The sequence below is a fragment of the Megalops cyprinoides genome, chromosome 24, assembly GCF_013368585.1.
Source record: "Megalops cyprinoides isolate fMegCyp1 chromosome 24, fMegCyp1.pri, whole genome shotgun sequence".
Lineage (NCBI taxonomy): Eukaryota > Metazoa > Chordata > Actinopteri > Elopiformes > Megalopidae > Megalops > Megalops cyprinoides.
Window position 1 is genome coordinate 23,880,216 of NC_050606.1, and position 24,504 is coordinate 23,904,719.

Below are 24,504 nucleotides of genomic sequence, written 5' to 3' on the forward strand. Positions count from 1 at the left end.
TACTTGTCATTGCCCTTATAGAAACCGATAAGGAAGCTCTGAAATGAGACCCAAAATGCCCGTATTGTAATCACTCATGGAAACGACTGTGATAGAGTTGAGTAAATAAATGGCAATGGAAATTTTTTCTGATTAAACTGCACTTCCCCATAAAATTATTTGGTGATTCCAAATCCAGGGGTTTGGGTGTCCAGCTTTTTTGATTTATTCTCACAGTGCGCTGGTATGCTGTTGTGTTGGCTGAACAGATTTATTGCATGCAGTGTTAGGCAGAATGCTTTTGATGTGGTCGTGACAGCAATAGTCCAAATATGTTGTACATATGTATGTTTTGTAATTGACTCACTTCATAAAGGAGATAACTTTGTGAGATTATTATGTCATCTCCACCAGGTTGAGAAAATCGTGGACAAACGGAAAAATAAGAAGGGGAAAATGGAGTACCTGGTTCGCTGGAGGGGCTATGGCTTTGAAGGTGACACCTGGGAGCCAGAGACACACTTGTCCAACTGCATGGAGTTCATCCATGACTTCAACCGCCTTCACAGTGAGCGCCAGCGGGATGGGGCTTTCCTCCGCTCGACGCGTAGCTCCCCTAGCCCAGGGCTGGGCCCGACCAACGCCAACACCACCATCAGCATGAACACAAACACCAACAATGCCCGCAAACAGATCTCTAGGCCCCAGCAGCACAACAGTAACAGCAGCCACCCAGTGGTAAAAGCTGCCAATCCCACTACTGCCACCACTACCACCACCACCATAAAACATCAACAGCAACACGAGCTCCTCCTCTGCGCCAGTGACACACAGCAGTTTCTCTCCAGCCAAAAGCACCGGCGCACAAGTAGTCCCTCTGGAGACGGCTCTGGTGTGGCAGCCGCCCACACACTGGGCCTCGGGCGCCGGAGCATGGACCTGTCCAAGTCCGGCATCAAAATCCTGGTGCCCAAGAGCCCTGTGAAGAGCCGGACAGACTCTGAGCCCTCCCCCAGTGAAGCAGCCCAGAGCCTGGAGCAGACGGGGCAGGAGCTGGACTCTGTGCCCCCAGAGGTAGCACTGCTGGAAAAGCCCCCAGGGGCTCTGCTGGGACCAGGGGACGAGAGGGCGCGTATGGGGACACGGCCCAGGACTCAGACCATCCTACCTCCCCCACCAGTCCCCATCACGCCTGCTGCTGTACGCACACTCAATGGGAAAGGTAGGGTCGTCTGCACCATGGGTCAAATGAACTGAAACCACCAGCAGCCTGTAGGCTCCATTTCACCTCTTAAGCATTTGTCAGCTACAACCATCCATTAACATACTGATTACTAGATGGATACTTAGGAATTGACACATCCTCAGCACTTTGTCATTGATGTGTGTGCTTGCAGATAGCTCAGTAATAAGAAGAAGGTGCATTCTTTTATTAATCACTGGAATGAGTGCAGTCAGGCGAGTGAAATTCATTTTTTTTCAATTCATTTTTATTTGTATTGCGCTTTTTACAACACAAGTTGTCACAAAACAGCTTTACATTGTTCCCAGGCCTGAGACCCCCTGAGAGCAAGCCTAAGGCAACAGTGGCAAGGAGAAACTCCCTATCAGGAAGAAACCTTGAGCAGAACCCGGCTCAGAGGGGGAGCCCATCTGCTTCTGGCCGGCACTGGGCAGACAGAGTTAAAGACAAGTTATACAATGTAATTTAAGACATTTAAGATTGATAGACAATAGTAATTAACAGCAGAGTTATTATAAGAATGTCTCCTAGGATGTTCTGTTCTTGGAACCCAGTTGGCTTTGATGGGCAGGGCAGTGAGGTAGCAGGACTGGAAAACGGGATGAGACGCTTGGGCTACAGCTCTAGACAGGAGCCCGGAGCAGGGATAGGAAGCAAACAGAAAACAGTGATTAGTGGATGATAAGAATGGCAGGGATGTAGAACAGAGAGGCAGGAGTGGAGGGGCAGTGTAAAAGGTGCCAGTGTGCAACAAGGAAAAAACCCCGGCAGGCTAACATTATGGCAGCATACCTAGGGGACGGGAGGCAAGGGACCGGCATAGTCATGAGGGCGACCCTAAGACAGTCAACACCAGATCACGGCACAGAGTCCATGAAAGCAATGACCACTTAGTCCACCAGAGACTCTTTGATCCACGCCAGCACCAGGCCATGTCCCTCAGCTGAAGGATTTACTATATAGATATGTTTTGAGCCTAGACTTAAAGGTGGAGAGAATCTCGGTGGGTAAGCTGTTCCACAGGAGAGGGGCTTGATAGGAAAAGGCTCTACCGCCTATAGTAGTTTTGCCCACTCTTGGAATGATGAGAAGCCCGGCATTTTGGGAACGAAGGGCTCTCTGTGGAAGATATGGGTGAAGAAGGTCCTGAAGATAGGGAGGGGCAAGCCCATTTAAAGCCTTAAATGTGAGTAAGAGTATTTTAAAAACGATCCGGTATTTAATAGGTAGCCAATGGAGAGAAGCCAGAACTGGGGTAATGTGCTCAAAGCGTTTAGTTTTAGTTAAGATTCGAGCAGCTGCATTTTGTACCAGCTGAAGGGGTTTTAATGAGACATTTGCACATCCTGACAAGAGGGCGTTACAGTAGTCTATTCTGGATGTTACAAAGGCGTGGATTAATTTTTCAGCGTCGTTAATTGATAAAAAGTTGGCAAATTCCGATAAGAAAACACTGTAAGGGCCAGGTGGCCTGTAAACTATTACAAGGGTAAATAGCTGAAATGCAGTCTTGTCAGGATGTGCAAAGCTAAGTACTAACAGTTCAAACGAATGGAAGTTATAGCCAGGTTTAAAGGTGGCACAGAGTTTGGAGCTGTGTACAGCAGCAACGCCGCCACCTCTACCAGTAGGTCGAGGGACCTGGTGATTACAGTAACTGGGAGGAGTTGATTCATTAAGAGCAACAAAGTCATTAGGTTTAAGCCAAGTTTCAGTCAGGCATAAGATATCAAATTGGTGATCAGTAATCAATTCGTTTATTAATATAGCTTTAGGTTGTAACGATCTGATATTTATTGACCCAATCTTAAGTACCATTTGTCTACAGGTAGTACTTTCAGGTTTGTCAAACTTAATTTTTATCAAATTGTCAGCACAAATGCCCCTACTGGATGTTTTTAAGAAGTTTGGGACCAAGAGTCGTGGAACAGACACTGTCTCTATGGGATTGACTTTAAGTGGTGGTTCCAGGGAAAAAGCAGACATCTGTGTTGGACAGAAAGTCTGCTGCCTGGCCTTGGCCCTGATAAGTCAAGGTTTAGAGGAATTCAGACTATGATCCATGTTTCTAGAGATGATAGCTGCACCCTCCCTTGAGGGGTGGTTGCCATCTCATTTTAAAAGATCAGGCCTCCCTCAAAACTTGTGCCAATTATCTATAAAACCCACGTTGTTAGAGGGGCACCGCTCAGACAACCAACGATTAAGTTGACGTTAATCTGCTATAGATCTCGTCACCGCGCCGCATGGGGATGGGGCCAGAGAAAATTACTGAATCCGACATTTGTTTGGCAATCCTGCACACCGATTTAATAGTTAACTTTGTTACTTCCGATTGCCTCATGCGAACATCGTTAGCGCCGACGTGAATAACAATTTTTGAGTATTTGGCTTTACTTTTACCTTTAGCTTTAGCCAGCACTTTCAAATTGGCTTCAATGTCGGAAGCTCTGGCTCCAGGAATGCAATTGACTATGGTCTACGTTCACGTTTCTAAGAATAGAATCGCCAATAATCAGGGCTCTTTTGACAGGTTTCTCAGCAGGTGTGTTACTGAGGGGGGAGAACCTGTTGGAAACGTGAACCGAGGGTTGGTGGTGCACCGGGGGCTTGCGCTTGCGTCTATTTTCCCGAACCGTAACCCACTCGCCTTGCTGCAAAGGCTCTGCTGGGGTTAAACTAGGGGAAAGGCTAATTGACGCATCCGGTACTGAAAAGGATTCGATAAACTTTTCACTTGCTTTAATCTCGTATAAGGTGCGGATGCGTGCTTCTAATTCTGCTACCTTCTCCGTCAACCTAGCGTTAAGCTCGCATTTAACACAGGTGAAGTTGGTAGTAATGGCGGAGAAGGAATAACTAAACATGTTGCACACAGAGCAGGAGAGGGAGGAGAGCTAAGGATTGGAGAAACAGAGCTGCGAGAAGCCATCGTATGTAACTAGTGGCTACTTACATCTGGAGTCTTTCCTTGTAGCTTTTAGATTTCATGCCAGGAACTAATTTAGTTGCCCTTCTTTAAACTGTTTCAAGAACCTCAATATCTTTCTTATAGCAAAATGTTCCGTTCAAGCTTTTACCTTTTGTGCCAAATTCATAGCCCAAATTTAGCCCTTTACTTTTTTTAAGAGGAAGATAGCGTTTTTACAGTACATGAATTGTGACAAAGTCATGATCTGGGGTATACTGAACCAGCCTGGTTCCAGTTCTACTGTAGAAAAGGCGTATAATGTGCCAGCCTGGTTTCAACTCTAAAGTGGGAAAGAGGTATTAGGACCCAGCCTGGTATTCAGTGTTCAGCTTAGCTAACAGTCTTAGCCGACACAACTCGTGTATAATTTTCCTTGTGTGTGCAATGAATTTAACATCATCAGCTTGTGTTCAACCCTGAGCGAGTAATTGAGTCACTCAGTGGGGGATTGGAAATTAAGCATGTTTGCTCAGAAGATGTCTCCACTTGCCTCGCAGCACACATTGAGCATGTAGCCAGCTCATTGAGATTCACTATAAACTCAAAACCAACTTGTCCAGATGCATTATATATTCAAAACAAACTCATCCAGATTCACCACAAACTTGAAAGGGGCAGAAAGACTTCCTCTCAAGGTGGCAGAATTGATGATGTGTGTGGCATCTGTACATTTTGTTTCCATGTGTGTATATGTCTGTATAGCTGTTTTCACATATGAACACCGGATAAGGTTCGGAGAATCAGGTCCGCAATTTGGCCGGAATTGCCCTTTCACATATGTAGCACACAACAGGAGATTGTCCGTGACAGATGCGTTCTCACCAACTGGAAATACTCCGGTTTGGTTTAGGTGAGAGGCGTCGCCTGGGTAGAGCGTACAGGAGGCAGGACATGACGCAAAAAGTACGGTGCAGAAATCGCAGTGGCTGCATTCAAAACTGCCTAGTGCATACTATGTACTGCGTACTACACAAGTATATACTGTATATTGCATGCTATTTTTCAGTGTAGTACTCAATATGCGACAATTAATAATTACATTTGTAGTACGTTACATTGTCGCTTGAAATCATTGCGAGTTTAGAAACGTCCAGATTTCCTTGTGGTAAAAATCACACATAGCCATCCAAATGGTGCTACCAGTACACACAATTTATTATTAACTATACATTTATTATAACAGGAAGGTAAGTTTTTGTTGTTCGCTATGTAATGTTAGGTCACCAGTTCACCTATCTCACCATACCTATCACTATCACTTAGCTACAGCTGAGCTAGCTACTAACCAGATGATTAACTACTAACCAACGTTATTAATCATCGTAAGAGACAAGTTTTGGCAGTATAGCTATAGCTATCTCTTTAACGTCATTGGACTCAAAATTGCATGTATTTGGACGTATCCACAACGTCAATGAAACAGTGGAAATCAATTTACAGGCAGGAAAAAAAGAGTATGAGGCAGATGTTTGTATTCTTCTGGTTTCGCGCCAGTCGTATTATAGAAAGGTCATCAACACGCCCACTCACTCGCAGTGAATTCTCCGGAACGTGACCTGCTGTATTCACACATGGGCTCACTCCGACATGAGACGGACTTTGTACTAGAGAGCTGGCAGAACGAAGTCCATCACATGGCTGGTCCAACTGATTTGGACGTTTGCGTACATACAGCTCCTTCGGGTAAGGGGCAGATACGTTCCGGCTTTCAGTGCATGTCTGAAAGGGGCTTAAGTGATCTGTGTGTATACAGGAGGGGTGTGTGTGCGCGTGTATTCCTACCCTGGGCTGTAGTCTTGAGTGTAGACAGGGCACTCCTGATTCAGAGTTTTTGTTTTTACTAAGCAATAGTTGTCCTCAGCTGCCCATTACTCAGAGGCGAATTCCCTACATGTCCCACATGCATTCTAGTTGCTCTTCCTCTCTGGATGGTATAATACGTTTTCAGAGTAATCTAAATGAAGAATGTGACATGAATGCAGAGTGAGTGATTTGGAAAGCAGGCTTAAGATTCAGGAGACTTGTGCTCAAGTTTGCCGATGACTTATCAGACCATGTAAAGTTAAAATGACAATGAGGATAGTATTGGATTGATTAAACCCAAATACATGTGCACATGCCAAATAAAATGTGGATGTTTTCAAACCAATCATAAAATTGGTCTTGTTTTTCTGTCAAAAGGAAGGAACGAGTCAGGAGAGTAGAGGCTTCACACCTGCAGCACAGTCAAATCTGAAACCAAATCAGCACTCTCCCACCGGCTGTTAATTACATGCCATGGCACTCATTTACATGGGAAATCACCATGAAGTGCCTTGGATTGTCATGAAAATGGATGGAATGCAGACTTTAGTCTAGGCCCTTGTTCACTACTGTGTTATAAGGAGAATTCAGACGGTGTGCAGTTGTGAATCTCACAGTCCTTATCACACGTGCATTTGACTGAATGGATGCTTCGAGTAAGTAAGGGTGAGTCTCCCTGTAAACGCCCCTTGTCTGCTCCCACCTGCCCTTCACAGGTACGTCCTCTTTCATGGCAGCCCTGGCGGCTAACAGGACAGCCAGCTTGCAGAGCATGGTGACGGGTGTGGTGGGGAAGCGGCGCTTCGAGGAGCGTTCAGCCTTTGACAAGCGGCTGCGCTTCAGTGTGAGGCAGACAGAGAGTGCCTACCGCTACCGTGACATCGTGGTGAAGAAGCAGGACGGCTTCACGCACATCCTGCTCTCCACCAAGTCTTCTGACAACAACTCCCTCAACCCTGACGTGAGTCCCGGCTGCACACCGCCTCTTAATACAGCAGAAATCCTGCTGCCTCCTCTAAATGTGCATTTAGCATAGCAAGTCCTACATTGCTGAGATCTACTGGATTTAATATCAATGTCAATGGATGGCAAGTCCCTGTTTCCATTATATTACACAGAATCAGTTTCATTAGTGTCCTCTCCATTCTGATGAATTCTAATTCATTTTAAGATGTTCTCTGTAGAGCCCGACTAATGTAGGATTTTTAAGACTGATACCGATGTCGATATTTGAGGATTTAAAAATCCAATTTTCTTTTTTTCTTCTTCAGACACACATAACATAAACTAAGATTTTCCCTAACATTTACGTGTAGTTATTTGAGTCCTCACCAAGCTAACATGACATAATGCAGTTTAAAAATAAACTTTTATTGTCATAAATAGTACTTTGAACAAACGTACAAAATATATTAAAGTTTTGATAAATAGGAGTCAAATGTATAAAAATACAAAAAAGTAAAATATATATATATCATGCCATCTTAAACTATGCAGTAAACAGATACAGTGACCTAGAGTAAATACTGCTGTTGAATGCATCCAATACTACATGACTGTCTGCAACGAGGACTTGCTACTTTGGGATTTCACACTGCACGTTTGAAAAAGAAGCTAGATAACTTAGTTTGGCTACCAAGCCATGTTAGATACTTGTTCAGCTCATGTTTATTTATTTCATGTGTCCCCTCTGGTTTAACCCTTTCACACGTAACTTAATTTTTATGCTATGTAGCGCCCGCATTACATTACATGGTTTGTTACGTTTTCATTAGCGTCATGGGCGTAATTTATATATGGGTAGGGATATGTCCCTACCACTTTTCTGATTACCTAAAATTGTCCCCACCACTATTTTAATATTAATTGCATATGCGTTTAAATCAAATATAATTTCCAACGGCTCAACAAAGGGTTACCTCCCTCATGTTCCCCCTGGATGAGAAATACAGTTTCTATTGGCGTTTGTTCACTCTGTTCCCGCCTCCTGTGCATGCAGTGATGTGATTGCTGGAGTGCATTTTGGATGAAAACAGCGCAGTGCGCTCTGCGCTTAGAGGAGACAGCTTGCTCAAGCACATTCCAGGCTGTCTGTCGCAGGTGATTAGCCTTCTGTGATCATAACATTATGGTACCGATATCAAATTAAACATAACGTAACGTTGATCGTTCAGTGATATGAAAGACACAGGCAGCTGTCCTGGGCACACAGACCAGGAATTGTAATAGTCTTGTAATAGTTAGCACTGTACAATGTACACTGTACAAACAATAATTAACATTATACTAGTAGCTAGTATACTTAGCTAACATTAATAGATAACGAAGTTAGCTAGCAAAGGGTGAACAAGAACAGGGTGTGCTGTAGGGTGATTTTGTGCTATTATTTTGACTTAGGTAACATTAACTGTTCTTGTTCTTATTCTCATGTTGGCATTATACCTGTTGACCAAGCAAGAGGAGAATTAGTAATCCTTCCAGGATTGCTATTTTGCTATTCTGTCTTCTCCAGTTTCAAATCCCATCTGTGTGGCTACAGCCTAGAGTTACTGTAGTTAACTTTACAATCAAGAGCATCTAAACCATGCTGCAGTCTGCCATGTACATAGGAATATGATGAACAAACTGGATCTCATGGCAATATGTAGACTATTTGTGTCTATCAGTGAGAGGTGAAGACATGTTTTTGGGTCATACACATGAACTTGTGGGTGCATGTAATAATATGGGAGGGGAAAGAAGACAGAGACATTGGGGCCATGTTGAGGGAGACAAAGAGATATGTGTTGATTTAAAGCTGCTGTATAGAGTAAAACTTCATTTATTGTACTGTTGCTTTTCCATCTGGTAGAAAAAAAAATAAAATGGCCATGACACACAATTTATCAAAGCTAAGTGATGTGCATGTTTGTATCAACACCAGTTATATTATGAATTTAGTTGTTTAAAAGTTAAAATGCTGTGTAAAAATTGTACTGATAATTTCTCACCTTTTATTGTGTTCAAGAAAGTACTATGTAGTCATAGTATATTGTGTAGAATTTCAGGAAATGCAGTGAAAAATTCAAAAATTTTCTGGGACCCCCAGACTCCCTGCCAAATTTATTTCCCCACCACTTTCCAAATCAAAATTACACCCTTGATTAACGTTATTAAACTTCTCATAGTTTTCATTTAGCATTTGCTATATTTTTTAGAGTTAAATCACTGTTTCCTCAAAGCTAAAATTAGCTAGAATTTCTCCAATTTGGTGTTCTAATTGCACCATTTTTGGTATATGCGCTAAACGGCTAATCACACCGGTGTAACCATACGTGCGAAAGGGTTAATAGTTTCCAATGGAATGACTACAGACATGCGAGTCGCAGATATATTTACTATTGCTTCATTTAGGCAGAATAAGTTTAATGCTATAGTTTAACCGCTCATTAAAGTTAGCGGTCTTCCGCTGATAAACATGGCATAAGCTAGCTTTGTGGGTAACCTAATTTAGCAATGGACAACATTATAAGTTGCTGTAAGCGATGTTGCCAGAGAATTTTTAGAAGTGACGACGGAGAAATGATAGGACCGTTGTTTTTTTACATGCTAGAACTGCCACACTGTTTCATAAATAAACCCACAATCAAGTTTGTCTTAGTGTACACCACTCAACTAATGTAACGTTAAACGTAATTTTGATGTTACGTTTAACGTTACAATGTTACAATGCTGAGGGTACCGGCTTTCATGTTACTGCAGCAAAACCAGGCATGGCTGACATGAACGCTGTCAGGCTTATTTAGGCTAAGAGGAGAAGTGATGAGGATATTTATTATTATTTAAGTAATGTATTTCACGTGACGATTAGCAATTTACAATTTACCCTGATCTCTGTCATGGGCTAGGCTACTCTGCTCAATTCTGCTTGGGTCAGCTGATTGTGGTGATTTGTGGCATTCCAAACACGTGTGTTGCCAACAGTGGAGTTGCAGTGTACCCTCTGGTGGACAAACTACGCAACGACAACACTCATAGTTGAAAGATCCATCTTCCGTCTCTCCGTTTCTTTTTTAATTGTCATTTATTGGCTGTTATGAACGCTGATACCGATTTTTCCGCAATTAGCCTATATCGGCCGATAGTATCGGCAAGCCAATTTATTGGTCAGGCTCTAGTTCTCTGTACCCCCAGGTCAATGCAACAATTGTAACAAGGGTGGATCTTAGTCATTTAAGATCAGTGTATATTGACCACCTGAAATCCACAGATTTTGTAGGTTGATGATGAAATGATGCATTTGTTTCTGATTGTGATGTAGGTGGTAAGGGCTAAGATGGTGAGGTTTGACATTTAGAGTATCTTGGCTTTTTAACAATAATGATCTGATGCTGCTGCTGATGATTAGGCAGTGGTGATGATGATAATGGTGACTCCCCAGGTGATGAAGGAGATGCAGAGCGCCATGACTACCGCGGCGGCAGACGACAGTAAGCTGGTCCTGCTGAGCGCAGTGGGCAGTGCCTTCTGCTTCGGCCTGGACTTCATCTACTTCATCCGTAGGCTGACCGATGACCGCAAGAAGGAGAGCGCCAAGATGGCCGAATCCATCAGGTACAGACAAGCAGAAGGCCACCTCACTCAGCTGCTGATACTCAGCAGAAAAGAGGTTTACAAAGCCCTCCACTGGATGTTTCATAAATCAGTTGAACCACAGCAGCATGTGTGTGCTAAAGTGCTAAACAGTCATGATTGGTTCCACGTAGCCCTGCTGGAGGCCGAGCAGAGGGAGGAACAGCACTGCCAAGTCAGAGGGAAATGAGCAGTGCAGCCCACTGCCAGGGCGGTAAACCTGAGACATGCCAGCTGTGTATCAAACATGTTTAGCGAGCTAGCTAATTGTCACTTGTAAAATACCCTTTGCCTCAATGAAAATGAGATATCAATGACTTGCTAGCTTAGTTTTGCTCTAAGGTTGTAGTCCTTCACAGCATCCAAACCTATGCCTGAAATTCTGTCATTATACCAAGTGTCATAGCAGTTAGCTGGCTGGCATTAGTTAAAATAAACTCACTATAAAATAGATGTTGCACAGGAACAGCAAACAATCTCTCTAGTCCTGCAATGATTATGTGCTTGTGCTTAAACAGTGATTTGTTATGAGCTTGATAGCTGTTGGTGAAAATGTGATTATTGAGTGTTGATGGATTCAACTGTGGACTCTTGCTCTCATGGCTTCCCAGCACTGAATGCTGGACTTCCATTTCACTTCTAGCTGAATAACTGCAGGAGCTGGCAGATGGAGTCCCTCTGTTGTGCTCTTAAGAGTAACAGCATGGTGATGCTCTGCCCTCATGAGGAGGCTTGCCAGTGTTGGTCTTTCAGTTTTCAGTCATTGGACAGTTGCACTGTATAGTCTGTATTCACCTTGGTACATAATATTTACCAGTTTAAAAATAATATTCCTGTGACCATTATAATGTTGAATAATGTCAGTGATTATTTCTCCATATGTCTCATCATCCTCAATGTCTTCAGGAATGTTGTGATGATGGTGATGGTGATAATGACGATGATGATGACAATGGCAGTGTTTCTTCCCTCAGGACATTTGTAAACACCTTCATCCAGTTCAAGAAACCCATCATTGTGGCAGTGAATGGGCCCGCAGTGGGTCTGGGCGCATCCATCTTGCCCCTGTGTGATGTTGTCTGGGCCAACGAGAAAGCCTGGTTCCAGACACCCTATGCTACTTATGGCCAGACACCGGATGCCTGCTCCTCCTTCACCTTTCCAAGAATCATGGGTGTGGCTTCTGTGAGTTTGCACACAGCCCTGTCTGTCATAAGACCCTTACCAGGGTTTGTAACAGCCCTCTCTCTTGATCTCTCACCCCCATTGGTCTGCTGCTATTCTCCTTTCCACCAGCTCTGCGCTGTCTTCATTGTTCACTTTCTCTGCCCATCCCCATACCTCTTTTCACACTTTCATACTCCCTGTGGCAGTTGAAGATTTTACTCAGGCCTGTACTTTGCCTGCTGCTGCAGACCAGTGATAAGCCTCCTTTCAGTTGATAAAGTAGGCAGAAAAGATGTTGAGCCTCTTCACTGAAATGCGCAAATGTCTCCTTCTCTGTGTGCCAAATTCTAGCTGATCTTCACATGCATACATTTGAAGTACACCTATATATTCTGTCTGCTTTTGATGCTTGTTAATTCAACATTTCCTGCCACTCAGATAAACTCTAAATGGAGCTTGAAACTAATTTAAAATGTAGTTACCTTTCATAGTTCTAACTGGAGCTATAAACTACTTTAAAAAGTTTGCTGGACAAAGTAGTGAGGTATTTGAAATTCAACCTCCGGGTAAGTGCTTGGCTGGATGAGCTATTCACTTAGTGTGGTCAATAGGTTGCAGGTGTTGAGCGCTACAACGGGGGTTCCCTGGACAACGTAACCCAGCCTATTCCATAGGAACAGAGCCAGTCATGTATTATTAGTATGGTCATTGTTGGCTAATGGCACAGCCTGGACTCAAATTCATGTTTAGACTATTGGACCTCTGAATGCTCTCAGAACAACTGAGTCCAACGTAATATTCAACCTGAATATGCCTCTTGGAATGGGAATTGAATCTGTCAGCAGATCTGGAATTAAAACTAATGATATGAATACGTTTACAGAGTGTTTGAACATGAAAACAGAAAACCAGTGGTAGTGTTAGGGCAGAGGTTCTCTCACCACTAGAGGGCAGTAGTGGAATATGGAGAGAGAATAAGAGATTGAAGTATTGCTGCCATGTGAAACTGAGTGAGTCAGAGATTCTGGAATGCAAACCCATTGATTCATTGACCATAGAGCTGGGGATTCATTTCCCTAGCTGTGTGAGCATTCAGTCATAGGTTGTTATGGCGCTCCCTACGCAAGTTTTGGAAGCAGACACAAAATCACCCACCAGTGTCCCTGTAGTGTGTAGAATGCATCTGTAAGTTCTGTGTCCAGCCCTAGAAACCAAAGTTAATTTGTCACGGTGTAGCACCAGCCCTGTACCCAGTAGTCAGGTCAGAATCAAAACATAAGGCACATCAGCTGTCTGTGCCGGATATTCCTTCTCTCATTGCTGCCAAACTGCATGCAATGTTCAGCTTTCACTTGTAACACAGACGTAACACTGCCTTGGTACTGTAGGGGCACAGTGTCTGTCCCACACAGGAATTTATATTCATGTTGAATTTGTTATTGCCTTGGTGAAACCAGTCTGGTATCTCTCCCCAAAATGGAGTGTTTTGGTGAATTACAGGTGGATAACATGCTCCCTCCAGGACTGCAGATGAGATGATCTTGTATTGAATATTGAGCTTTATGTTTGTTGACTAGCTCAAGTGTGTTTGAATAGTCTGTTTGGATTGGCTATGGGTAATATGTGTGGCTTGATTGTGGGTGTGCTTGTGGTTTGAGTGTACTGTAGGTATATGTGTGGCCTGACTGTGGCCATAAGGGTGTTTTGACCGTGGGTGTAAATGTGGGTTGACTGTGGGTAAATGTAATTCCTGATGGTTTCACCGTGCCGCTTCCTTCTCTGCAGGCTAATGAGATGCTGCTGAGCGGGCGCAAGCTGACCGCCCAGGAGGCCTGCGCCAAGGGCCTGGTGTCACAGGTGTTCTGGCCAGGGACCTTCACTCAGGAGGTGATGGTGCGCATTAGGGAGCTTGTCTCTTGTAATTCAGTTGTAAGTCATTAATTTCGTTTCATTTATTTTTTGTGGCGTTCTCACACAACACCCCACTCTCCCAGTGTTCTCCTTTGACTTTTTGTTTGTTGGCTTTTCTCCTGTACCTCATGCACAGACATGCACAGACTGTATAATCCTTTGCCACAATAGAGCTGGAACCAGCAAAAGGGTATAATGAGCCAGCCTGGATCCAGCTCTACAGTGTGAAAAGTGTAGGACATGAGTGCATTTTTATCATCAAGAATTTGTATTGATTGGATTGTATGGGAATGACACCAAAAGTTAAGAGTTCTTGGTAATCTGCTGCTATACAGTGAATATCCATGCCTTTGCATTGCTGCCTCTGTACAGTGAATATCCATGCCTTTGCATTGCTGCTGCTGTACAGTGAATATCCATGCTATTACACTACTGCTGGTGGACAGTGAATATCCATGCTATTACACTACTGCTGGTGGACAGTGAATATCCATATTGCTGTATTACTTTATGCCCTGACATTGCACAAGTTTACGTGCAATCTTGTAATATTTTGTGCTAACTACTCTTAGTGTAGTGATGCACTTATTCTTAAGTCGCTCTGGGTAAGAGCGTCTGCTAAATGAAGTAATGTAATGTAATGCAATATCTGAACAAATGCCATCCCACTCTTGCACGGTAATTATAACTGTAAAACTTGTCACATTTTCCTGCAGTACAGTCAAGTCCACAGACCAGTTTATTTCTTTTGTTTTCCATGTGGATGTTGGCACGGTGGTGCTTAGGTTCTGCGGGAGTCCAAGGCCTTGGTGTGCAACACCAGCAGAGCAGCACTAGAGCAAACAAATGAGCGGGAGTGTGAGGCACTGAAGAGAGTGTGGGGGTCACCACAGGGCATGGACTCCATCCTCAAGTACCTGCAGAAGAAGATTGACGAGTTTTAACTGCCAAATGGTGCCTGACAGACTGAACCTCCACTCTGTGGGCTAGAGGGTGGGAGCTGCAACACACACGCAAGCAGACACATACTCACTCACTCACTCACTCACTCGCTCACTCACACACACACACTCACACATACATTCACACAGCTCACAAAGCTCCTGGGTCAGCTGGCCCTGGTGTAAGTGTATGTGCAGCTGTCAGTGTTAGAGAAAAAGCAAGTGAGTGATTCTCTCTTTCCCAACATCCCTTGCTTCTGAATAGTGCCCCCCAGCATCCCTTTCCCATGGAGTCCCCACATGTACTTTCTGTGACCTCTGAACGCCAACACGAGCAGGAGCCATGTATGTGGGAGGAGGAAGGGGAGTGGAAACAAAGAGTCTTATCCAATAGCCTGTCTTTTCAAGCAGGTAGGAGTGGCTTTTATTGTGGTATCAGGATGAACAAGCCCTATTTATAACAAATTCACCGGGAAAATATTAATAGTGTGCAAATAACACATGGATATGAAACCTTGCTGTCCAGCGGTGAGGAGACCCTTAATCACAATAAGACTTCTGTGATAATGTCATTGAAAACTTAAGAGCTGAACTCCACCCCTCATTATGATCAACTTCTTTAAGATGATTTAAAGTTGTCAATCCACCTTTTATCTCAGACACCTTCCATGTACACAACTACAGAACACTCCTGGGCAGTATTAGAGACCCTACTGAGCTGATGGAGCTTAACTTACTCCTAGGATTAGCTTTTAAATGGTTTGTTTTGTTTGTTTTCTGCTGATATGATAGCTATGTTATTGCGTAGAATTGCTGGGCACAATGAATTTACAAGAAAGGAAAACATTTATTTTGGCGTTTTGGTTGAATATGTTACACCAAATATCTTCTTATGCTAATGGAAAAATGATTGGCTAGGTTCATGTAGAAATATTTGGTAATTGAATGAGATCGAAACTGACTGTCACGCTATTCCTTCCAAGAGAAGAGGGGGAAGGAGTAGTCTCCTGTCCTCTCAGTGTGGCGTGCATGGCTTGGTCCTACCGTTCCCTCATGCCTGCCTGTGCCAGGCCTGCACTGGTGCATTGCCAGCAGTGTAGGTTTGGCAAACGTTTCATGCTGGTCTGGATCCTTACTCCTTGAGAATATGAACAAATCCTTACATTTTCTAACAGAAAATAGCATTGATATTTTGTCACCAGGTTTATGAAAGCACATCATAAAAGATGCTGTATATATAAATGTGTAATCTCCTGTCCTATGGTGTCCTATGTCCTATAGTGTCCTATGGGTGGCATGGTGGGGAAACCCTGGCCAATGCCATTTATAAAAGTCATGCTAGACTCCCATGCAGTCTGAATGTTTCACCTGTTTGAATTCAGGCTTGAACATTCCATATCATCTTAGTTGTTTTTTAAATGGGATAGCAATTTCAGAGCAAAGTCGGCTTGTCAGGAGCTTTTCCTGTCTTTCAGAAGATTTTGATCACTGAATACGTATGTTTTTTTTTTTAAGTAATTAACGTAAATGGCCTTTTAATCAGTGTTTTATTTGTTATTTATGCTTGCTGGGAGAGCTTAAACACCATGCAATATGAAATGCTGTACCTTAAAGTCCCATTTCATTCATTTAAAGAAAGTAAATTTGCAAAACATTGCTGCAGAAATGGAATTATGGAAATTACTTCTAGTTTTTAGCATTTTTAAAAATCTGCTTTTTGTCATAAATTATATGAACTAAGACTGTGCTTACAGTGAAAAAGTTGTGTGCAGTGCAGGATCTCAGTTTGAGTGTGGGGGGGTTCAGGCATGTGAAGAAGCCTGTACAAGTGGAGTAAGGCTTGTCCCACTTTCCCACACCCGTCCTGATCTCCAAATGCACTTTCATCTGGTTTCAAAGTGTTTGAGCACTTGTGAATGAAGTGGTCATTTTAAAAAAAAAAACTGCTCAGTCGGTTGGTTTTGAAAGGCCTGAATGGCAGCATACAGTAAGTGGCCACTGGACTGGAATGGGTATGTCAAATGACCAGACAAGAAGGAGCTGGTGGTCCATGCTGGAGGAACAGCACTGGGAGCTGCACTCTTCTGAGTGATCTGACACCCTGCACCTGCGGTGCCTCTCTGACATAACTGCTTACAAGGACCAAAATGTGTTGGAAAAGCTTTAATAAGAGCTGCATGTGACCCAGTGAGAGGTCAAAGGTCACAGAGTGCTGCTGCAGACAGGAAACTAGAGGATCGGGTCAGAACCAGCTGTCTTAAACCGACCCAATGAAACAGGCAGCTTTCACTTTTATCAGGAGGATGTGGGCAACCCTCCAACACCCCCTTACCTCTCAATATGCTAATTATATAAAGGAAATGACATTCATATCCCAGCCATTGTTTCCTGGAAGCAGAGGATGTTTCTGTCAAAGAGAAACTGAACTTGAGCCCCGTCCTTGCTGAATGTATGTTCGAGGGAATTATATTGTAACAGAAAAGAATGAAATTCACCTTATTTTTGTATGGTGAACTGTTTTTATTGGGACCTCCTCTCCCCCCCCCCCGCTTTTGCCTACAGCTGTACAGTGTGTATATTTGCCTAGTACAGGGTTTTTCCCATCTGTGGGACCTATTTGTTATAGTTTATGAACTATATAAATATTATATATATACTGTACAATCTGTAAAGTTTTTTATAGATTAAAAAGAAAATCCATTCAGCTGTGAAAATGGTTAAAATAAATTTATTTCATACATTATAATAAGTGTAGACATGTTTGTTTCTGTGTGTCCAATGTTGTTTTGATAGAGGAAGTCTCGAGAGGGCACAGGGCACAGTGTAAGGTTGTAAATGCAGGAGTGCCCTTACGTACACTGCAGTTAGAAATTCCCTCCACCCAAAATCTTCATCTCTCAACTGTTAGCTCGTTGAACATCACAGTGAGAGGGAGAGGCTTTGCCAAAGTGAGTAATGTTGTTTTCAAGTAGGCATAATGCTATAAACCTGCCTCACTCCCAGACCTGAGGCCTCAGTTCCTTAATCAAGCCATCTGTCAAACTTCATATTTACACAAGTTGAAGGAACACATATCAAATGAAATAAGCAATTCTGCTGGCTTGAATAGCTCAGTGCTGTAATGCATTTAGTGGTAATAAAATGGAATCTGAATCTGTTAAATATAAAAAGAAAATGTTATACATCTGGTGTTTTGTTCATATAACTATGATGACATCTACAAACTCTGGAGGCTGTGATTGTGTATGAGTGTGTGTGCGTGCGTGCGTGTGTTTGTCCGTCCATCAGTCGAGCACAACTTCTGTTGTTGGCTCATGTGTTCACCAGGTGAAGCTGTAGAATTTCTCACTGCTCTTGTGAAATTTGTTTTCTGCAGTCTCCCGGGAGACAGGCCTGTCTGTAAAGCCATACCCCATTAGTGGCAGTCATGGGGTGAACTTGACCTTGTCAGAAAGCTGCCTGGGCACAAAACAACAATGCCACAATGTCAGAGAACATCATTCTCTACAGTGAAACTTTAGTGAATATCCCTGTGAGACCGGCATAGGAGAAACAGCACAGTGTCTTCAAAGCTCTGTGAAAACAGTGCTGTTATTATACATTTAAAATTAACTACTTACTGACGGTCTCTGAACCAGGGGCGGAGCTATAGGCGGGGCAGTTGCCCCTGGGCCCGGGCCCCTCCTGAGTTGCGGGGGGCCCTTCATGGCCCCGATGTGGGCCCCCTTTAATGCACATTCCAGGCTGCGTCCTTACGATCAGTGCTCTTTCTTCTCCCACTGACAAATCAATAAGCCAAGCCAGCTCAACTAGGTGCCGGTCCCAAGCCCGGATTAATGGGGAGGGTTGGCATTAGGAATTATAGCCTAAACTATAATGAGAATAGATGATTAACTGTTTAATATTGGCCTATGGTTTTGCACTCCACTCTTGTCACTGGCATAGGCGGGGTTGGGGCCGGGGGGCCCTTGACCAATTTCTGCCCCAGAGCCCTTTGTAAAGTTGTTCCGCCACTGCTCTGAACAGTAATGGGAAGCTATTGAAATGTAAGGGCACATAATGTCAAATTACATTTAAGATGTAAGCATGACAGTACATCAGAGAAGCTGGCTGCAGTACTATAGACTACTTATAAGATATCCTTTATAAATGAGGCCTGAGAGTTTGAACGTGCAATCATTTTGGTAAATGTGCATACATATTTACCAAATGCACGTAAGCATGAATAAAGTTGCTTATATTTCTTACATTACTCAAACTGTGTACCTGAATGATCTTTACAACTCCACCCAGAGAATACCATCAGTTTGTCTTATATGGTGGCTACTTCAGCCATTGTTTTTCTATTGAAAGTCATCGCAATGGCAGCTGAAACAAACATGGCAAAAACGTGCAGTGAAAAGCAGCTTTTCTGAGAGGGAGGTAGATGTGCTGCTGACCTGTCCTTCATCAGGTCTGATCTTGCAGAGCTCAAAAATTGCCTGAAGTGACACAAAATGTAACAGACCTGTGGGTAAAACGTAAACAACATGAGCGTCTGTCCCAAGCTGATGTGCTCTGCAAGTCCCCTGCTTTGTGTGACAAAGAGGACATACACATAGGGTATCTCCTGAAGTCCTTTAATCCATGGAGCTGAAATTGAACCATAGGATAATGCATGCTGGAGATTCATTCAAGGGCTAGTCACTGAGCAAACACATGAAACTGGAAGAAGCTGTTTGTAAAGCCATCTGCAAAGTCTCTTTTATACTGTGAAATCAGAATCATCAAACCTGCAGCTGAAACTTTCACTGTGGACAGGACAGTAGGACCTATCCTGGCTAAGCACATTAGAAAGGTGTAAAGAATAAATGGGAAATGAATGTCATGTCTTACCTACTGTTTACAGCTGAGAGTGAAAGGAATTACAGGATGCCCTGCATGTGGAAACTTTCATCTCTTCATGTTTCTCTGACTCTCCTTCCAGTAGTTTGTTGATGGGTAAATGGTGGAGTGGATATTGTTTGGTTAATGTAATTTGATATCCTTTTTTACATCATACTCACACTTGTGACACATTTCACTATGATTTAGGTATTTCCCACAATATGATAAATACACTAACAATGCTCTGTGTAGCAGAACTTCCAAAAAACATTATTGGCATGTTCCCTCAATAACTATATCAATATATGGGAACTACAAGAATATGTCATTATTTAGTCAGAATATGACATTATTCAAACTCTCCTGGATAACAGTGCATGGAGGGAAGTGAATTCCACACTCAGGGACCAATAGGGATATGTACAAATACTGAAAAATATAACCAGTGATGTTTGTGATTTTTTTTTTAAGCCTGAATCATATTTAGCATGTGCTTGAATTCAGAAAACAATGATCATATAATAGTCACTAATGCTGTAGTTCTTACACAGTACACTAGTAAGTCTTAAAAGACTCCAAGTGCAGTACAACACTGCAACAATAAAACTAGTTAAATAAATCCAAATAAATAAATGTCATCACTTACAAATCCGTTGAACATCACCCCAAAACCGATAGCTGTTAGGTTAACGCTTGATTACAAAAATGCATTATTTTATGTTTTTGGATATGACTGCTTTGAAAAAAAAAAACATGTAGCCGAGTTCCCCCGGCCCCGCGCACGCACACACACACCACTTCCGGTTTATAATCGATAACAGTGCATAATGTTTCCGTCCCGCGTGAGTGACTGGTCACGTCTGAAGTTGGGATCTGTTACGTCAGGTCATTTTGCGATTAACAAGAGCAAGATATGTCTGAGCGCGCTAAAAATACATATTTTTCTTGTCGGGAAAAAAAGCTCGGGTGTAGGCTATCATTTCTCTGAGATGAGTTACACATTCAGACGCCGTCAAGTTTTTTTTATAGTTTACTGTTCCAGTGCAGTGCAATAAACACATTAAATACTATCTAAAGGGACGTAATTAATACGATCTATTACTATAACAACAAAAATACCACAAATAATTTTTTAGGAAATTTCATTCTTAAGGTAAAACGTTCATTCTTAAACTTTACACGAAACAATTGTCCATCGTCGCTTACTTATTCGAATGAAAACATAAACGGAAGAAACGAAAAAGGGTAAACTGATAAACAAATCGTCCATGTGCGTAATGCTTGCATCAACACCCAAGCCAATATGAAATAAACAGGCTACATTTACACAGAAATTGAGAACTCAGGAGAAGTGATTTCACTCACGCGTCTATCGTGGTAATAATAATAATAATAATACGGATACTTTTCTCTAATACAATTATCTGCGTAAACACTGCGCTTTCAGAAAAATATCGTCTTCTAAGACTACTATGACGGACAGCAATAATATTATCAGCATTAATTATATATTAATTATGATTACTACAACTATTACTAAATGTACGACTATCTAGCGCTATTTGTTCTATTATTATGATTATAGTGGTTGCGGAGAACTTTATGGAATTAAATTCCATACAAGAGTACAAAATGGTGTACATGATTAGGATCATGTTCATCAAACTTTTCTGCCGACAGTCAATCATCAAATGTACTTCATTTCACAGCTGGCTTTTGTGTCACATAAAAAATCGCTCACCAAAACTAAGTAACCATAAAAGTGAATGTGTTAATAAAGCAATCTTCACTTAACGGCATTGAGTATTACTCCCAATCACTAGAATGCTTTAGAATGGTTAGCTCCATGCATTCACGTAGCCCCAGTCACAAGGTTTTTGGAGTATTTCCTGATTATTTGTTTGCGAGTTACGTTACTGTGACGCACTACAATAGTATATGAAATGCTGGACAGCAAAAGACAGTTTCCTCTTGTTGGGTTACTGAGTCGAATGGGCAAAAGCGCAAAGAAAGAAAAAGCTCAACAAACCCACGCTTGCTTTAAGACAAATCTTATGGATATCGATACATCGGACTCTGTTCTCACAGGTGACTCGGGGCAAGCCTCACCTAATGTGCAGAACAGTGGGTGCGAGGGGGGCGTAGAAGTGTCTTCTGAACACGGTGAAGAACGAGACGTTGGGACCTCGCACTTGGAGCAGGAACTAAGCAATCCTAAAGACAGACAGAGGGCAAAATCTTTGTCCGTTTATACGGACCAAACCACTATCTTTGAGCAAATTTGTCCAGAGACATGCAGAAAAAGGGTGCAGTTCGCAGACACACTCGGTCTGAACCTGGCTAGCGTAAAGCATTTCAGTGCTACCGAGGACCCGGAGATCCCCTCCACAGTATTCTCTCGGTTACAGAGTTTCCCTCCGCAGCTGGACCGAGCATATGTAGATGATCTGTGCGATAGATTCACGTCCTCGCTGAATATAGACCGCTTTGTGCCTACTTTCAAGATGCCTGTGGATTTCAGTGGTTTCGATACCCGTATCCAGCGCCTTCAAGTAGCTTTGGAAAAAGTTACCGTTTCTAATTTTGACATCCGAGGACTGATTAGAGCGCTGACTTCTGGCAATTCAAGGAAGGAAGTTGGGGTGAGATACACTTTTAATGACTGGCTTTCATTCGTGGACACACAAGCAATACCTACGCCAGGAGAGGACAACGCAGCTGTTGGTGAGCAGTTCGCATTCACGCTATACACGCCTCCGTTATTGGACGCGAGTTCCTCAGTGCACTTTGCTGTGTATTTCCGGACTGATCGTGGCGAGTTCTGGGACAACAACGAGGGACAAAATTACACTCTGAAGCAACACTGCATCTCGACCGAGAGCGTAGCTTCCCATGGCACTTAACAGCGACTCATTGTCAATATAAATGGCGGGCCAATAGGCCTGTATGTGCATGAGTTAACGTTAGCCACGTCGGTCAACTTCATGGGAAGAATGTGTGTCATGAAAATGGATGTTTATCCCCAGTCCCTCTGGTGTAATTGTCAGATCAGAATGCTTCAGAACTGTTAGGAATTGTGAATTCAAGCTAATTGGATTAAAGAATTGGCCACAGTAGACTACCTGCAGAACATGCTTTATGGTGTGACTCGTGTTGTACCTATCTGACTTCATGCAATCGTGATGTTCTGATTCGTCTGTCTCTTTTCATTATATTAATGTCAGCAAGGTATTCTAAACCAATCTAATCTCGTTAATTAAATCAGAGGGTTATTACATCGGTCAGCAGAGGCCATTATATTTAGTAACTTGAAATTGCTTCACAATAAGCATTGGGTACGCATATACGCATAACTTGGCATGCGTAAAATTCAACTTGATTCAGAGTTTGTTCATTCTAGAATATATTTTTTTTCCGTTTAGGTTATTTCAAACTTTTTGTCAATCCTGCGTAGCTGCTAAATACAGATACGCACTGAAATCAATGAAATTATAAAAGAAACAATAACTGAATTATTTTTCACCGAGAAGGACAACCACGCCCATTCTCCACCCTTACCAGCATTTTTGGTCACACGTCACAGAATCTCAAAATGCAGAGCGAATTACAATGTAAACATGGTGACAGTTTGTAATATTCCATTAGAATGCCCAGAATCTGCCTCTGTGTATGCAACTGGGTACATACCAAACAGCAAAAACGCTGAAATTGTGTGCCAGCTGTAAATTGCAGATTAAAGCAAATTACTTATTAAACAATGCATAAGAGTCAACAGCCCTCCTCTGGATGCCTGCAGGCTAAGGCCTTAGATGAGAGTTAATTATGGTAACAGGACTGGCCCTCACTGGCCTCAGATGAGGACAGTGAGAGTGCAGGTATATGATGGATGGTGGGGGGAGCATGCAGAGCCCATGTCACCATAGGGAGGGGCACTACTGCTGCAGACTCCAGAATGGAAATTTACCTGTACATTTACCTTTCTGGCATATGGACAAACACTCAGAAATGGATTCCAGAAGATAAGAGATGTGAAACAGCTGTAGTGTGATGACTTTCCCCTGGGTGTCCTCCAAAAGCATTCATGACGTGATTTTACTCAAAGGGGCGAGTGTTTGTGTGTGTTTTTTGTAACTGCAGGAGGCCTGAGATTGAGTGGTTAACTAATTTATCATTATATATATATATGTTTTAAATGACTGGGAAATCTGTCTGCAACTGTCTAAATTAAATAATACACTTTGACTCACTGAACCACACAGTACTTACAATTTAAACCCAGACAGAGGTTCACACTATTAATGAACCAAGTAACAGGGATTCTCTCTGCATGATCCACAGCCTTTGGTAGTTCGGCAATTCTGAGCATTAGGGGTCGGCCGATATGATAATGATTATCTGCGACAAAAAGAGGACGATAACCGATATTTCAGGCCGATATTTGAATGCTTTAAACGTTTTTTTTTTTCAGTGTGAAATGAAACGTTCTGTGACAACATGGACTTAATTACAAACCCCCTTTACTTAGTCATATGTCAACCCTTCAGACGTGGTCTAAAGGCACACCTCTTCAGACTCTACCTGGACTGACACCCTTGCCATTTTGAACTTGTTGACCTAAGATTCTTGGCATGTACTTGTAGCTCTATCTCTCACCTTGTATTTGTAGCACATTTTACCTTGGTAGCATAGCGGTACTTCTTCGTCCCTTGATTGCATTTGATATATGTATCCCTAGATCAGATTAGCTCTGTCTCGCTACACTGACCTTATGCTCAGCTTCAGCACTATATGCTTTGTATGGCATGTACACATCTTGCTCTTGTGCCTGTGCCTGTTTTGTCTTTTGTATGCACTTTTGTGCATCGCTTTGGACAAAAGCGTCTGCTAAATGAATAAATGTAAATGTAAATATGTTTTCAGGCATAAAGTTAAATAAAGAGCAAAAAGATCAAATGAAAATTCTTTCTCAAAGATAAAAATAAGATGCCTATCGCTATTTCAAAAGCATTCAA

General features: G+C 42.5%; 2 protein-coding genes across 2 annotated transcripts in view; both read left to right on the plus strand.

Annotated features, from left to right (window-relative positions):
* The window catches only part of LOC118771392 (chromodomain Y-like protein), a 36,086-nt gene extending 20,646 nt beyond the window's left edge, over positions 1 to 15,440 (plus strand). The window contains exons 2-7 of the mRNA XM_036519374.1: positions 394 to 1,201; positions 6,713 to 6,957; positions 10,417 to 10,589; positions 11,582 to 11,792; positions 13,560 to 13,703; positions 14,471 to 15,440. Of these exons, the coding sequence (XP_036375267.1) occupies positions 394 to 1,201; positions 6,713 to 6,957; positions 10,417 to 10,589; positions 11,582 to 11,792; positions 13,560 to 13,703; positions 14,471 to 14,629 (1,740 nt within the window). The 3' untranslated portion in view covers positions 14,630 to 15,440. The remainder of the gene's footprint in view (positions 1 to 393; positions 1,202 to 6,712; positions 6,958 to 10,416; positions 10,590 to 11,581; positions 11,793 to 13,559; positions 13,704 to 14,470) is intronic.
* A 6,046-nt stretch (positions 15,441 to 21,486) lies between these two features.
* LOC118771484 (protein phosphatase 1 regulatory subunit 3G-like) lies at positions 21,487 to 22,595 on the plus strand. Its single transcript, XM_036519494.1, has one exon. It carries the CDS (start codon positions 21,547 to 21,549, stop codon positions 22,393 to 22,395), a length of 849 nt encoding a protein of 282 aa, XP_036375387.1. The 5' UTR covers positions 21,487 to 21,546; the 3' UTR covers positions 22,396 to 22,595.
* Positions 22,596 to 24,504: the final 1,909 nt, after the last annotated feature.